We start from the raw sequence: 17,260 nt of genomic DNA, 5'->3' as shown, positions 1-17,260 counted from the left end.
GAAAGAAACGTATATTCCACTGATAGCTGGAGTTTATTTTTCATTCCATGGCTGGTTTCCATAAGCAGTAAGGAGTGAAGATAGTGATGTTTTAAGATTTGGGTTCTAGCTGACTTGAGTTCTAATTGAATGCTGTTAATTGAGCTCGTGGATTGACATCATCTGTGTTTTCTTTAGGGATCTTCTTTTTGCAGAAGGGTCATATGCATTCACTGTGTTCAGTCTGTGACTTGGAGGACAGCTCACAGTGGCACAAATGGAAATGTGCTTTAATCTTTTGCCTCCTTGAATTGCTGTTCTCTAAGCAAAATTCCTGGAAGTAGAAAATGCAGTTAATGAATGAACGATTTGAGAAAAACATGAATTTATTTGTGCCACAGTTACTAAAACACAATAAATACTGTACTGAAATAATTCTTATTGTACTCAAATGGTAGTCTCATTTTTAAATGTTCTATGTCAGAACAGTTTTAGCAGTATTTATTTTGATTATAGACGGTGACTGCTTTGTCAAAAATACTAACATAAAAACATTTTAAGTTGTTTGTAAGATAGTGTTCATTAGTTATGGGGCATTTTTTTAGTAATCATTAATCTAAAATTTAAAACCCTACTAAAAAAAATACCCAGATTGTTAATTGAGCAGCTCTTTTATTGCAATGCAACCTAAACCCAAAATTTAAACACTTTCTGATTGTTCTTTTGTAAAGTTGTTTGGTTGTGAGAAACTCCCATATTCAACAATGTATGTGTGTTCCTTTGTACTTAGAATTCCAGCTCTGTAGGGAATTTCTCTGTGGTGGTGAAGGTCTTTCAGGAATTTGAAAGGAAGTATTGTTATTGGGAAGCATTTTCATGTGCTGTGCTCTGAGGTGCAGTGTAGAAGTGGTAATTTTATAAAATATAAGGGAAAACTTCACAGCATGGACAGGATTGTGCTGATTCCTGCTGGGCTGTCTTGTCTTACTGATGAGTCCTGAAGAACTAGAATGAATTAAATAGCTTGAATGAGTCAAGGAAGAGGTGACTGTTTCAAATAAGTGTGATATTTAGGTTTAAGGGGTTTTATTTTGTTGCTTGTAACTGGAACTAACTGGTAGAATTGGAGTTGCTTCTATTTAGAGCTGTTTACAGAATCCTGAAGGTGAGATAAATTTTGGGTGGTTTAATTTCAGGTGGTTTAAACCATTATGTGAAATTTCTGCAGAAAAAAAGGAAGCTTAGAGCATTAAAATGTTCTTTATAAATTGTATGTATGTGGAGCAGAGGGAAGCAGTCGACAGTTTTATTATAAAATATACCAAGGCCATGTTTTTGACTGGTTGACTGAAAATTTTCACTTTGGAAAGTGTTCTAAATAAACACTCAATTGTTAAAAGACCTTTTTGTGTAATGCACTCTTGGAATATTTTTGAGCTTGATGAAAATCCATTGGGTTTCTTCACTGGTTTTTCAGTATTTTAAGACTTTTCACAGAGTTCAATATCTAAAGGATTCTGTAATTGTAAATTTCTTGTCAATCTTGTATATCTTTCACATTTAATACTTGATGGGACAGTGGGCTTCACATCACTTTGCTGCTGTCTTACATTTCCAGATGGGCATGTGGAGCTGTTAATAAATTTCTTAGAGGACTATTTGATGATTTTTCTGTCTTAAATCTATGCTTGTATTGCTTTTGTGTGTCAGCCTTCATTCTGTGTTAAAAGGAAGACATGCTTTAGGCTTCTTTGATTGTCTCTTTGGTACTTTCAGTACAAATCTCTGGAGGAAACAGAGAGCAGCATCTGCCTGAGGCCTTAAAACAAAAGACCTGAGTGGCATTTTGCTGCTCTCACTTCCACATATTTTTGGGTTATTACAGAATCATAGAATCATGGAAGTTGGAAAAGACCTTTTAAGATAACCTAGTCCTGCCATTAACTCAGCCCTGCCAAGGCCACCACTGAACCATGTCCCCCTGCAGCACATCTGCATGTCTTTTAAATAGCTCCAGGCATGGTGACTCCACCACTTCCCTGGGCACCTGTGCCAGTGTCTGACAATCCTCTCACAAAGAAAATGTTCTAAACAGCCAGTCTGTATCTCTCTCCTGGTGCAAATTGAGGCCATTTTGTTTGTCCTGTCCAGACTTGTTGCTTGGAAGCAGAGCCAGCTGCCACCTCACCTCACCTCACCTCACTGCCTCCCAGGCACTTTGTGGCAGGCAGTGAGTTCCCTGAGCACCTTTTGTTCCAGGCTAAGCACCCCCAGCTCCCTCAGCTGCTCCTCCTCAGGTTTGTTCTCCAGACCCTTCCCCAGTGCCAATGTCCATCTCTGAACATGCTCCAGCTCCTCAATGTCCTGCTTGTCCTGAGGGGCCCAAACTGGACACAGGATTTGAGGTTTGGCCTCACCAGTGCCCGGTACAGGGGACAGTCACTGCCCTGGTCCTGCTGCCACAGCATTGGTGACACAGGCCAGGTGTCCTTGGCCTCCTTGGCTCTCTGGCTCGTGTTCATCCAGCTGGTGACCACCACTCCAGGGCCTTTGCCACCCATCACTTTCCAGCCCCTCTTCCCCCAGCCTGGGGGGGTTGTTGTGACCCAAGTGCAGGACCCAGCACTTGGCCTGGTTGAACCTCAGCTCTCAATCCCCTTGTCCAGGTTGTTGATGAAGATACCAGCCAGGAGTAACCCCACAATGAGCCCTGGGGAGCACACCTGGTGACCAGCTGGATGTAATTCCATTTCCCACCACTCTCTGAACCTGGCCATCCAGCCAGTGTTTATCCAGCAAAGTCAATTCTTTTGGCTCAACCTTGGAATTTTCTCACCTTTTGATGTCTTCAGTTTTATGGCAGAGCAGTTTTCATCTTTGCTGGGTTAAAACACCATGGTGGATAAAACCTGCACTATATATAAGCTGTTTCTGCAGCCTGCATGTATCTCTTAGGTGTTTAATGAAGATTTATATTTTTCCTGGAAACAGTCAGATTTAAATCAAGAAATGTGCTCTTTCCAAGCTTCCCATGTGCAGTTCTTCAGCTGATTTTCTATTTTACTATTAGTTTCACATCAGATAAGCACTAAGAAATATTAGTGCTTGTTTAAAAATCAAATTAAAAATAATTGTTTAAGAAAACACATACTGTTTTACACAGATCTATACAGAACTTTGGTTTGTATTAAAGTTTTCTTTTCAGGGCATGTAGTCAAATTAAAGCTTGCTGTTTCTAAGTTCAGTAAGCCAAAAATTTGTGTTAGTCACATTTAGCCTTGCAAGATGCCACTAGATGGTGTTAGTATGTAGTTCACTTTCTTCTTACTCAAGCACTAAAACACTCTAACTGCTCCATGTTTGGATCACTTTGAAGGCCTCTTAAGTTTTAAGGTGTCATAAAGTGGATTTACTAGAGCAGATCATAAAAGCCATCCTCTGACTGCATGATTTGTGATGAAATGTGCTAGAGGTGACAAGTGGGTGGTTGTCACTCAGTCTAGACATTTTTCCTCCCCACTGTCACCTTCCTTGTTTGTTTAGGTCAAGTATGTAGATTCTGGATACAAAGAGAGATTGTCTTCTCTTACTACTGAAACTAAGTTTTACCAACATCCTATGAAATAAAGTGGATGGGGAAAAAAAAACCTGAAACCACATATGTGGTAATTAAGTCAAATTTGGTTTTTTTTCTCTGCATGATACCAAGGAATCTTAAACAGGGAGGAATAAGGAACAAGTATTATGCATGTCCTGCTTCTGACATGGCCCTTGGTCCTATCATAGTAGGAGAGGAAGGCAAACTCTTAGGGGGCACATAATAAAGTGTGTCAGGATTGGTGTAGCCATACATATTGCAAAGGGGGTAGTTCTGGGTGACTGCAAAAACCTGTAAGAGGAAACCAGTGAAATCCCAGTGTGTGAACTCATTGAGGGTCAGCTCTGCATGAGGTGCCTGAGGTTTACAGACAGATTCTGAAGAGAGCCTGAGCTCAGGAGCATTCTCTCTGTTTGTTCAATGGTTGCAATTCTTTTAGAAGGGTGGTGTTTTGCTTTTCAGAGCAGCTATTTCAGGTAAACATTTTATTTTCATCAAGCAATATAGCTGGTGGTGATGGACTTGAAAAGCTGTGTATAGCTTTGGGGTATCCATGTCCCCCCCTCTGGGGAGGGTGGTGAATGCTGGATCTGCCACTCACAGGGTTTTCAGGAACATGGTCACAAGGATTAACTGTTAGAAAAATAATATACATGGCCAGGTTTTGGAGAGGGGTGTTCATAGCAAGAGCATCAACTGATAAAGAAATGAAATAAAGGACAGAAGGAGGGAAATAGGTAACTGAACACTTCTTTTAGTAATTGTTGAGTATTGTTTTGGGTGTCTGAATGTGGTCTGTCAGTTTTGTGCTTTTGAAAGCTTTCTGTGGTTGACTACAAAAAGTAGTTGAGGATGAGGCAAGAGGCATTGTCCTGCTGTTGATACTGTCCTGTTCTTTGAGTCCAGACATGCATTTTCTGGATGTTTGTGCGTGTTTCACATGCAGGGAAAAAAGAAGTTTTTATGTTATTTATTGTCTTTATACAATTCCATATGTGGAAGAATTTCAGTGGCAAAGTTTTAAATTGAAAAAGCTCAAATAGTGAGTTCCTAATCAAAAGATTGTCTGCAGAATCCTGCTGTGCCTAAGAGTGATTTCAAAGCACTCATTTTATAATGTTTAAGACAGACATCATAACTGAAATGGGATAATTCACTTGAATGTGTAAAAATGAGAGTTGACCCTGTGTTGAAAGAGGGGCAGTAGTTGATAGAATCTTTGTGACAAAAATTGTCTCACTTTGGAATGACCAATCTTGGATGAAAAGTAAAGGTGCAAAGTGATATTTCAGCCTTTAGTGTTAGGATTTTTTTTATTGTTCATTTTTGTTTGTTCTTGGTTTTGGTATTTTTTTTTATTACTACTAATGTGCTGCTTGACCCAAGTAACTGGGATTTTTTGCTTTTGAATAAACCAGGGAATATCATCCTACAGTCAGAATCATAACACTGCTAAAGCACACCCTCTGTTACAGATAGGGACTTGGGTAAAATTCTTGTGGCTCTGCAGATTCAGTTGCTCTTTTTTTTTTTTTTCTTATTTTAGAATAAAGTTTGTATTTTGAGGGATTTGCACTTATTTCTTGTAGATACAAAGTTAATTTAAGGGAAAAGTTGCTTGTAGTTCCACAGTACTGGTTTTAGATAAGGTACTAATTTCTACACCATAAAATTTAGAATAAATATATGCTTATTGGTGACTCACTCAGGGACTCTGAAATATTACAGGGTTCAAAATTTATGGTTCATGTTTTCCTTCATATCTAGGTTGGTTCAGTTTTTCAAAAATCTTGCTTTCATATTTTGATTTCTGGCATCTCATATGCAAGATTCTTCTTAGCATTATGCTTGATTAGGAGTATTTCATGTGGGTTCTCTCAAAAAGAACATTTTCTTGAATCTTTTTTTTTTTCTGCTTTTCTCTTCCTTTAATCCTTTTCAGCAGAGCTCGAGTGCTCATGGAGCAGATATTTAATGTAGTGTTCAATGTAGTTGTAAAAGGGGCTGAAATCAGATTTCAGAGCTAACTTACTATAAGTTGAGCACTTGATAATACTGAAAGTGTTCATGGTGACACTTTTTAGTTGTCTGACTTTCCTGAGGTGGAAAGGGACATTTAGCTCTGGCTTAATGGAACCCTCCATGATTCACCCTTTTTTAGAAGAACTCTGGGAATTTTAGCATTTCATGTGCAAGAAGCAGCAAGGGAATACTGTTACCCTGGATCCCTGAAGCCACCAGGAGGATTGGGCACTTCAGACACTGAGGAGGACTGAAGTGTCCTCTTTGTTCCTCTGGAAATGTGGCTCCTTAGAATGGAGGCCTCATCTTCTTAGCATGTAAATATAAATAGATTTCAGCAGTCCACGCTTCCCATGTGCTTGTTTTTAATTGAAACTGAGCTTGGCACATTAAATGATCACTTCAGCTGTTCCTGTGGGAAGTTGCTGAACTTTATTGAAGAATGGAAGAGTTAGAAAAGAAAGTCACAGCCAAACATCCTTTTTCTTAAAGAAAACTGATGGAATGTCATGGAGCAAAAGACTGCTTTCTGTAATAACTTCCCTCCATGTTAAATGGAGATGTTAGGATTTTTCAGAGCAAGTTTCTTCTTGCTTTCTTTTTTCCATTCTTTCTCTTTAAAGTATTCTGTTTATTTATGTAGTTTTTTAATACTGTTGACATTTTATAAACTTACTTAGCAGTGCCTTAACTGCTATAGGTAAGCATATTCCACCTCTCCTTTTTAATGGATATGCTCATGTGGGTACTTCTTATATTTTTTAACAGCTATGGTGAAAGTGTTCTGCCTTTTATTTTTCCAGTATAATTCTTAGCATTGTATTTGATGTTCTTTTAATCTTTTTATCCATATCCCCTGCATAGTTGACTGCAGTAGTTGTGTTAAAAAAAAAAGTTTAGAAGTTGTTGTCAGTTTCTTGAATCTTGCATAATATGGTCTTGTTGACCTGAGTATTTGAAATATACTTCACCCCTTAAAATTGGGATAGGTACTGCTTGAGTAAAAGGAAAAACCTCATTTTGTTTGTGATGTGATGCATTACAAAACTCTTTCATAGTGCATGTGCATGTTGGGGAAAGCAAAGTCATGGCCATGCTCAGAAGGTAATTATTCCTTTTTGTTGAAAACTTATTAATGATATCTGGGAGAAGTTGAATCTAGAAGGACTTTTGGGGAGGAGTAGGATGTTATTTTGTCTTACTGTGAAAATCCTTTAAAACATAATTACAGAATATGACTAAAATATGCTTAGTTTTAACATTCTTCAGCTTATATTGTTAGACTGAAGTAATATTCTTCAGTTTGTACCAGGTTGTTGTTTTTTTTTTGGGTGGGGGAGGGGGGGCTTGGAGGAGGAATTGTGTTCTTAAATTGTGAAAGACTAAGATTAGTTAGATTAGATTTTTAAGTGATTTTGTTTGTCTGAGTTACATCATTTTAAATACATTGCATGTTAATAATGTGTGATCAATGAGTCTTCTAAGTTCATTTTTCTAGTCTGGGCATCTAAATAAACCACAGTTTCGAACATTAAAATTAGAAATTGGTCTCACAAGCATTTTGGTGGAGAGGGGCATGGATCAGCATGTGTCTGTTTACAGATAAAGATTGTGAGTCTCCATAGACAGTGGAGTGCAGAGGTTCTGTGTCTTTGCCATCATGTGTATGTTCTTATTTCACTTAAGCACAAGAATTTTGGTCAAGTTACAAAAATGAATATGCCAGACAGGTATTGAAGGTTGATAACATTTATGGACATGAGTTATCCATGGTGCTTGCAGGAGATGAAGCTGCACCTAAAGTACAGATTGTTGTTCTTGTGTCTTAATCTGTTTAGTGCTTATGGTTTTCCAAAGCTGGAGCTGTCTTCTTTTGTTGTTTGGTTTCCACACATTCTGTATTTTCCATTCTTAAATCTTGGGGAGCAAACACTTGAAAAATCAGTGTTTTGGTGTTACTGCAGTGAATCTTTACTTTAAATGCTTCATTTTTGATGGTTCCTAGTGCTGTGTTCTTAGAAAAAAGCAAAGCCTCTTTGTGTTCTAGTCCGAGGTGGCCTCTTAGCCCAAGGGCAAGATGAATCAACCAGAATTTTTCCTTTAGTGAGGAAGAGGGATGCAGGAGTGGTGATTGGAGAAATTGGTTGCTAAGTAGAACTAATATTCTATTGAACAGAGCTGTTCTTAGCACTGATTTCCAGGTTAGTCTTGGCCATGGCTGTAGAATAAAATGTAAGCTTTTATTCTTTTTTCTGCTTGCTTTTGTTTCTCAGAATGAAAGGCCATGTGAAATTGATTTCTCTTTGTATGTCCCTCCTCACCAGTTCTTCAGAAATTACAGGGCATCAGGGAGCGTGGTAAATGAGCTACATGATTAAATTTTTAAATCTTAGAACAGCTTTGTCCGGGATGAAAATACCAAAATTTCAAATTATTTCTTTGTTATAGGTTTTCTTTAAAATATTGCTTGATTTACATTTGTAAGATTAATAATAAATATACTTCTGGGTTGACATTTCATAAAACAAAATTATAATCTTAAGGAATGCATTGCCCACAACAGTGTACTTACCATGGCAGTGTTACTTTTATTAAACCATTTATCATTTTAATGTTGTGTATTCTGACTCTTAAGGATTTTTATCTTTTTCTTCAAAGAAAATGAAACAAAACAAATTGAACATTCATTTTTCTTCCCTACAGCATTATCTGCATACCAGAGGTACTACAGTTTACAATCTGACTACTGGAAGGTCTGTATATGCTCTTTTTTTTTCAATTTTAAAGTGTGTTACTGTAACTGTTCAATTTTTTGAAGTATTCTGTTCAATATAAGTTTGGGTTATCTACCTGCAATGACTTTTTGTTGGCACATTAATTGAGTCTTAATGTAAATGTTCACCTGTATGTGCAATTCATTATAAATTTCAGTATAAGTGAGTCTTCAAGTCATGTATTGAAAAGGCAGCTCAATTAAGCTGACTCGTTTTAAATAATTTTTGTTACCATCATTATCCATTATTTCAGGGTTTTTTTAACGTAGCACAGATATTTGGATGTGTGTTTGGAGAGCAGCAGAGCCACTTGAAAGCTGCTGTGCAGACATTGGACTGGGAATAGGAAAAATGTTCTCAGGTTGCTTTTTGTTTCCACAGACACCAAATTCTTTCAAGTCCTTTTCAGTATTTTAAATACCACTTTTACGTCAGACAGGAGCAGGTCCTGTTGGTGTAGCTGTCTTGTCTGTAAGTAGAGGTATTGTGTCTGTAAGTAGAGGTATCATGACTTCAGATGAATAAAATTGAAAAAATTCTTACAATGGCATTGTCAGAAGTTGTCAGCATTGGTATATTGGCACATGAAATAGTTTGAAGCTCCTGGTTGAGAAAGAAGTGCAGCAAAGCATGGAACACATGAGATATTTGTGATATTTGTGTGGTCTTGAGCAGCTGTTTTCCTTAGAAATGTGGATAAGTGCATCTTTCACATGGGGAGGGCTCATGAAGAGCTCTTGGTACCACATAGAGATGGTATTAGAGAAACAACATTTTGTGTGTTCTTTGCATTTAGAGGGACTGTAACAATGCTCTGAAAAACACTGTGGCAGCTTCTCCCATATGGCACAGGCTGGGGAGAAGGGCAGGGTAAATTAAGGGTGGGAGAGTGAACTACAATGAGTGTTTTACAGCAGATAAAGGTGAGCTCCAGTTGCAGGATGCTAGGGAAATTTTTGGTATTGTCTTATAAAGCCCCTGCTCCAGCAGGAGTTGTGCAAGTGCCATATTTCACTGAGCCATTTTGGAATTGAAGGAGTTTTTCCAGCAGAAACCCCTGCAGTTTTAAAATTACAACAATAAAAACATTATTCTATTCTTACGTGTTCTTGGAGAGCTGCTTTAAAGATTGCTGTAAATAAGTGTTGAAATCAATCAATTAATTAAAAATCAATTGTAATAGTTTCTGATGTTTGTACTCTTTCACATTAAGCATGTCAAAATAGTTTATGACTGGAATTGTTTTTTCTGGTTTTTATTCCAAGGGCTCATTATTAAAATAAGTGGTAGGTGATTACTAAGTTATTTCCCCTGCATTTTCAGTGTTCAGGGTGCAATGTAAAGGATTATATGTATTTATATAGGTATAGGTTGTTTTCAGTGTGGCTCAGGCTGTTGTCTGCAATTAAAATAAATGTAAACTCTGACTGTTTTGCAGTTTTATCTCAAGAGCACTGATGGCAATAAAATATCTATTTGTATACAATGTGTGATATTTCAAGATACCTTTTTCTTTTATATATATCTCCAGAATTTTACCATGCAGAGATTAGTTTGAACAGTTCCAGTTGCAAACATGAGAGCATTGGTTTCAGTTGATTGACGAAAGAATATTTTGAGTTCTGCAAATTAAAAATCCAACCCAAAAAGAAGAAGAAACCAAAACCCAGTAATTTTTCTTCCTTTCTTGGCCTCTCCTGGGAAGGATCTCATTGTGAGCTTCCTTAAAAATGTGTAGCCCAAAGTGGTTCTTTTCCCATAATCTTGGGAGATTTTGTTGATTTTGATATTCATGAAAAAGAGCCTGAAAAAGTCCAAAACCATTTTTCAGCTAATAACTTTTTTACTGAAAGTGGTAAAAATCACAGGTGGATCATATTTCATCTTATTAATGGATGCTGAAGCTATTCTGGAGTTGGCAGTGGGAAGCTGCCTGGATTGGGTCTAGAGAAAGACCTTCCCCTCCTCCCTCCAACTGAGAGGATTTATTTTTTCTTGTCATCCTTAATGCCCTGTATCTGTAAGAAACCATTTAGTCAGGAATAGCAAGTTTATGGTGTATTTTTGGTCACACTTTTATGCTGTTTTGTTCTACTTTGTGATTTTTTTTTTTGTCCCAAAGAGATACAGATGGCAAAAAACTCAGTCAAATTTCCTTATTTTAGTGTTGTGGAATTTTTGAAAAGTTTTTTTTTCTTTTTTTAGTTTTTACAGGGCTGGATGTCATCAGTTGAGTTGTTGGAATTCGTGATAGTAAAGGAAGGAAGAGAGAGAAGGGTGTGAAGGAAGGATGGTATTTGTGAGCTGTGAGGGGTGCTGCCTTGAGAGATCTGGGAAACTGGAGAGTGCTGAATCACATGAAGGTTATTACATAAGGCAGGGCTGCAGTTAGACAGGAGCAGCCTTATAAACTTGGGCATTTTATCTGAAATTACAAACTGTCGTGCAGTGCAAATTTATCTGGTTGAAATAAGTGTCCTCTATGTGCTCTGCTTTTTAAAGAGGGAACTTAGAGAAGAATTGTGAGAGTTTTCAGATTTCTTTGGGTGTAATTTGGCCTCCTTTTATAAAGTATTTTTGCTCTCTGCTACTTTGGATTTTTAGAGTTGCATGGGGTTGGTAATTGAGCGTTATTTTCATGCATTGTTCATTTCATGATATGCAGTCTGTATTTCCTTTCATGAAAAAAGCATTTTATATTTTTTTGTTTCCCCATAGATTTTTCTGATGGTCTGAATTTTCATAGATTTTTCTGATGGTCTGGTCTGAAACAACCAGGTTGTTTTCTGTCAGAATTTGATGCATGGGTTGTTTTGTTGCTATTACAGTAAGCGTTGTGTTGATCATGTGGAACAAAAAGAGAAGGAAAAAAACACTTTATAAAATATATTCTGGATATATACTCTAGTGACAGGAGTGAAGGTGAAAGGTTAGGAAGATGCTGTATTTTGCCATTTAGCAGATCAATACTCCCTCTGTGCTGATGAGATATTATTTCCTTTCAAAGAACTATCTGTATGGATTATTTTGAAGGTGTTGGGTTGCACTATGCCACAATTTCTAAGTAGACCATTTTTTGCTGTAATCTTGGGTACTCACAGATCAGTGTAAAATGTCCTACAAAATAATTGAGTTTCTGCAATTTTTGACTACAAAGACACTGTGCTACCTCAACTCAGCATTTAAAAAAATTGATTTGAAATTATTTGACTTGAAATATCTCAACTTGCATAAAAGCCAATCTGACTTTCATTCTTGCATTCAAGTAGTTCTCTCAATGTTTCTTATGTGCCTATGCTAAAATGCTAAAATAAATCTCCCTTCTGTGCAATGTACTTCATTCTGATTTCCTTTTAAAACTCCCCTGTGTCAATGTGTTGGGGGAGGTGAGGATGACTGTGGGGGATGAACGGATACAAAGGGCAGTTCAGGAGAGGGAGACAACAGCTAGAACTGCAATTTGTAGATGTTGATGCTCCTGGGAAAATAAAGATATCAAGTGTAAATGTCTGCCATGATTATCAGTTTTGACATATTCTGAGGAGGCAGGATTAGAAGCTCAGCAAGGAGTAAGATATTCCTGATTTTATCCAAACATGATGGCAGATATCTGGCACCTGTAGGAACTTATTTTAATCATCTTGTGGCTTTATTATAATGGACTTGATCATACTGAACTCTTTTATATAATACCTGAGTTTTGTTAGGGCTGTCCTAGAGAAACTCCATTGCATGAGTGAATTGAGTGTAAGTGTATAAGACATCTGGATCTGTTGCCCTGACATGGTTGTCCAGGGCAGGAGAGACCCAAAACCCCTGTTCCACAGATTTGGGGCTCCAAGAGGCATCACTAGAGTGATTGCTGGGAGAGCTCCTGAGAGAAGAGCCTGGTTATTTAGTATTTAGATTAGATCTCTGCTTAGGCATGGCACTGCTGCAGCCCTTGTCTGGTTTGATAATCTTGATTAAAGACTTGTGACCTTTGTAGGTAGGTGAATATTCACAAATTATCAGTTGGAATTGTGTGCCTTGCAGTTGTACTAGCCCAGTTTGAATAAATAAAACCTTTTGGTACAGCTGTGTTAGGGAGCAGAAAATTCCTTTTTGCTGATTCTCTGAAGTGTTGGGGACATACCTGTGCTTGGGGAATGAATGTGAAGATTTCTAGACACTTAAATCCAGGGGATTGTGGACAAGTTATGAGGAACATGGCAACAGCACTGCTGAAGTCCATTCTGCTGTGTTAATTCATTAAAGAGTAGCATCCTGCTGGTTTAAGTTCTTTTTAATAAAAAGTGTGTTTTATCAGAGTAACAGAGTATGCAGGTACTTGAGCATTTCTATTTACATGTGAATAAATTGAAGGATTGACAAGGCACAGAATTTAGAAATGCATCTTAAAGTGTTGGACGTTCCTGTGAGAATGACTTACTTCATTTTCAAGGTAGGCTTTACTTTGGAATAGGATGCTAGACCTTGGATTGAGGGTGCCTGAGAAAGAAAAGAGACCTCAGTTTTATTCAGCTACACTCAAGTGTAGTATCTCTTTATCAAGCAGTGCTTGGAGTGGATCAGTCAGGAAGTCTGAATGTTCCTTGAAATGTTTAAGGAACACTTAATTAGTGAGTTACATCCTCCAACATGAATTCAGATATAGAATTCTTGTTAACTGTTGACTTTTGTTGGAAAGTTGCCTGGAAGGAAAGTAAATCTGTCAGGAACTCGTTATCATTTTATGAAAATGGCCTTAATCACCCTTCTCTTTAATAAAGATTTCATTTATGTGGACAAGGTGAATGCATCAAAGAGGTTTGGTAAACCCCAAGAAGGGTTTTCAAAGACCTAATTCTGTGTTACAAATGCAAAGGTGGTACAAACTGAATTTACAGTTGCAGGGCTGTACTGTAGAACACTGAAGAGTTGTGTTAAGAAAAAATAGAGAAATTGAAGAGGGGGAAGTAAATCCCATAATTTTGCAGCAAGGTGAGGTGTGAGTTTAGTTCTGGAAAGCACCTGTTTGGTACTCCCTGCCTATGTTTACTGCACAGTAGAATAAATTGCTGTCTAAATTTTTACCATTTTTCATATTTATTTCTTAAATTATTCTTGAAAACAAAATTCTAGCTATATATATACAAATGTGAGAATATCCCCTCACTTTTCTCAGGTAATCTTTATAAAACAGGGAACAATTCAAGACTGTACAGAGGAAAAAACTTCCAAAAACCAAACCAGCAAAACAAACAAAACAACCAAACTAAAATCCCCCTGACCTGAAATTCTTTTCAGAAAGCCAAATGCCAAAGGAAAATTCAGTTGTGTATGTGGGTGCTAATCATGGAAGAGGGATATGATCTCAGTCTGTTCTGTTGTTAGTTTGTTGCAGAAAGCAATTTTATAACACTCCTTTTTATGTTGATCTGAAGTGTATTTGAGTGCCAGGTAGTATTTTAAAATGCTGTTCTATAATTAGAGCTATGTAGAAATTTCTCAAGCTTATGGCTAAAACCCTTATAATTAGTAGAAAGGCTTTTTTGTTTCAAAGAGCTAAAGTAACTAAAGACCATGGATGTTAGTTTTTAAATGTGACCTGTTGCTTGTTTTTATTGTTTCATGCAGCTTTTTTTTCATCCCTCTACTTTTTTTCTGTTTTGTTTGGTGAAATGGCTTTTTTTGGTATGCTTCCTTAATGCTATAAAATAGGAAAATAATTAAAAAAACATTATTCTTTAATTTTGCCTGTTTTGCTGTCTCTTTTTCTCCAGACTGTAAGTCTGTGTCTCCCTTTATAAACAGTTGGACAAAAAGCAATTACTAGACATCCTGATAACAGCAAATAAGAGAACATTTTGCACCTTGGAGATCCTTTAGAAGACAGCAATTTTCCACTTCATTGACTCACAACTGTTTTATTTCTGCAGTAAACTCAAAAAACCAAGTAGTTTTTTAAACAGAATTCATCAAAAATTTCATTATTTTTTAATTAGATATAAATGCTTGGATTAATTGAAACAATGCAGTTGTATAGGATCAGTAGAAATTGCTGGAACAGACATTCTCCTGGAACAAAAGTTGGAGAGGTAGGATGATTTGTTAACACTGCTTTTTATTCAAGCCCTTTGGTTTTTGAAACTTTTATTTTAAAGAAAACTGTGATTCTGTATAAAGAGATAAATTTCCCCTTAAGGATCCTCAGAGAACAACATTTTAAAATTACACAAAAAGGCTTTAATATAAATTATTGCCCCATAGCAACACAGGATACCTACAGAAAAAGTAAAAAGAAACAATCTGTTTGATCAGAGGATGCTTAATCAGAGAAATGTTGAGAAAAACTGATCAGGAAAGCAAGTTTCAAAAATTCTCACTGAAGCTGAAGTTTGCTGAGATGAAGACACTGCAAAAGGAACTGGCAGATACAGCAGTGACCTACACATGGGTACATTAAAAACCTGCAATTCAGGATGTATTTGCAAATCAAAATGACAGGGTAGGAGTAGAATAAATAGAAAGAGGAAATAGAGATTCAGAAAGTGAAAAATAAAATCAGGAATTAAATAAATATTCAGTGTCTCTGTGAAGCATGGAGATATTAATAATACCTTCTATATGCTCTTTAATTCTGCCTGACAATATAATGGTTGTCAGTGAAGCACATGGGATTCTGCACCACCCCTCACTTTTCACTAAAACAGGTTTTTGGATTTCAGTCCTTTCACTTGAAGGATCCTGATGAAGACATTCTGGTTATGTTCTGAGAAGGTATAAAATACAACTGAAAAATAATACAGAGACAAACATGATGACATTATGTGTTATGGAAAAGAAAATGAAAAACAGAGATAATTTTGTCCTGATTTTAAGATGCTGATGAGAGTGGATCAACATAATGGAGATAAAAAGCATTTTTATGGGATTTAATGGAGATAAGCATTTTCCTGGAGTCTGCTGTGGAAAGCAGTCTGGGAATAGTCTGAGTCTGATACTGTGTGATAATACAGGATGGGAAGTGATTGTGTCCATAAAAAGAAAAAAGGAGGGGGAAGGTTGAGGAGAGAAAAATCTGTAAGGCCAAGTGAGATTGAACAAATAATATGAGGAAGAGGAAAATGTGTCAAGAAGGAAGAATGGCAGGATGTGGGGGAAGGAAAATTCTGGCTTTGCTGAGAATTAGAATGAAAAGAAAATGAGAAAAGAAAACTCAAACTTTAGGGGTAACAGCATATGGGGAGAAGTGAGGAAAGTATATATAGAATAATACCAGAGTGGATTGGCAGAGATCTGAACTGAGACTTTTGCCAGTTTTCCCCCCTAACCATGACCTCTGTGGAATTCAGGTGAGGTGGAACCCTGTATAATTTTCCATCAAAGAGCCTGGATGGCCTCTGTTTTGAGGAAGGAGTAAGAAAGCAGTGTGAAGCACTGAGTGATCCCTCAGGGAGCTAAATAAACAGATAATAAAAATCAGGGATGTTTAGAGTGGATCAAAAGTAACAGGGCTTCAGCTGGTAAAACTGAGCTTTGTGCTCTGACCTTGCTGGAGATCCCCTGGCAAGGGGAAGAGTGACTTAAGATGACTGAGACTCTACTCTTAGTAATTAAACAGCAAAGATTTTTTATGTGTGTAGCTGTTACTGCACATGTTGGTAATTTAACAATTTACTGCCACAAAATAATGGGGTTTACCCTAATAAAGGATGTAGCAAGTGCACGAAGCATTTTACTGAAATGCTGATGGAAAATAGAAGAGAGCATATTTTCCATAATAATTAGGTTTTGGGGGTGCAGTGGATGAGAGCAGTTCTGGTAAAAACTTCCCTTTGATCCTGTGATATACTGGCAAAACAAAAAGTGGGAAAATGAAATGCAGCAGATACAGCATCATCATAGTAACGGATTTTTAAAGATTATTGATATATTTAGATCATGTGCTTGTCCCTCTAGTATGTCATGGTGGATGGAAATTGCATTTCAGAAGATATTGGAAAAGATAGATAAGTTGTTAAAAGATGAAGACCCAAGAGAAATTTGGAATATGAAGACTAAATGAAGGGCTAAATTTGTGAATTGTGCACCTTTTATAATCTCTTTTCTCTATCAAAGTGCTTGGTAGCTTTGGTATCACTGTAAATGGGGTTATGTCAGTAATCCCATAGCTGTGATCAGTTAGCATGATTAATCTGTGACGTGAAAAATTGGGATTTTTAAATCTAAACTGTGTTTATCCAGACTGGGATTCTGTCTCTTAATGGTAGAAGGTATATGCCTTCAAAATAATTCAGAGAAATTTATTAATAAAGGGAAATGCTGGAGTGCTGGAAAGGTAATGAGATTGTGTTGCCAATAACACTTGTTTGTAAATGTACAAAAAATAGAGCAAATTAATAACTGTATTTGGGTTTAAGAGAAAAACATTTTAATGTTGCATGCTAAAAATAAGTGTAATTTTTTGAAAGTCAGTAAAGCAGACAAGTTGAAAGAACTATCTTTTTTTTGTGGGTTTTATTTTTTTTACAAAACATGTTGTTAAATTAGTGCCAGCAAGAAAGATTAAGAAGGAAATGTGTTGTTATTTCATGCTGTTTAATTAGAGGAAAGCACAACTGATTTCGTGTTTAGAAAAGAACATATGTTCATCCAGGTATTTCTTAAGGAATAATGAATCTTAAGAGTCATAGATGGGGGTTTTGTGCATTGTGGAGGAGGTGTGGGTATGTGTGTGTCTGAAATTCTGTCCCTCTTGCAGCTAAAACACAGAATTCTTAGGTAGTCCCATCAAAATATGGCAGTTGTTAATACAGACAAATAATGCAGCACGTCCAATTTTGTGTTCAGGAAAACTGTACAAGGATCTAATAAATTACTCTTACTAGATGAATTATGTAAT

The 17,260-nt window shown here is 36.8% G+C and overlaps 1 protein-coding gene across 10 annotated transcripts in view; it reads left to right on the top strand.

Moving 5' to 3' along the window:
• KDM6A (lysine demethylase 6A) overlaps positions 1-17,260 on the top strand; it is a 153,953-nt gene that overhangs the window by 38,188 nt on the left and 98,505 nt on the right. For all 10 annotated transcript variants that reach the window (XM_077171511.1, XM_054627958.2, XM_054627960.2 and 7 more), the window contains exon 4: positions 8,303-8,352. In XM_077171511.1, the coding sequence (XP_077027626.1) occupies positions 8,303-8,352 (50 nt within the window). The remainder of the gene's footprint in view (positions 1-8,302; positions 8,353-17,260) is intronic.

This window comes from Agelaius phoeniceus, chromosome 2 (genome assembly GCF_051311805.1).
Source record: "Agelaius phoeniceus isolate bAgePho1 chromosome 2, bAgePho1.hap1, whole genome shotgun sequence".
Classification (NCBI taxonomy): Eukaryota; Metazoa; Chordata; class Aves; order Passeriformes; family Icteridae; genus Agelaius; species Agelaius phoeniceus.
This window is presented reverse-complemented; position numbering and strand designations above follow the sequence as displayed.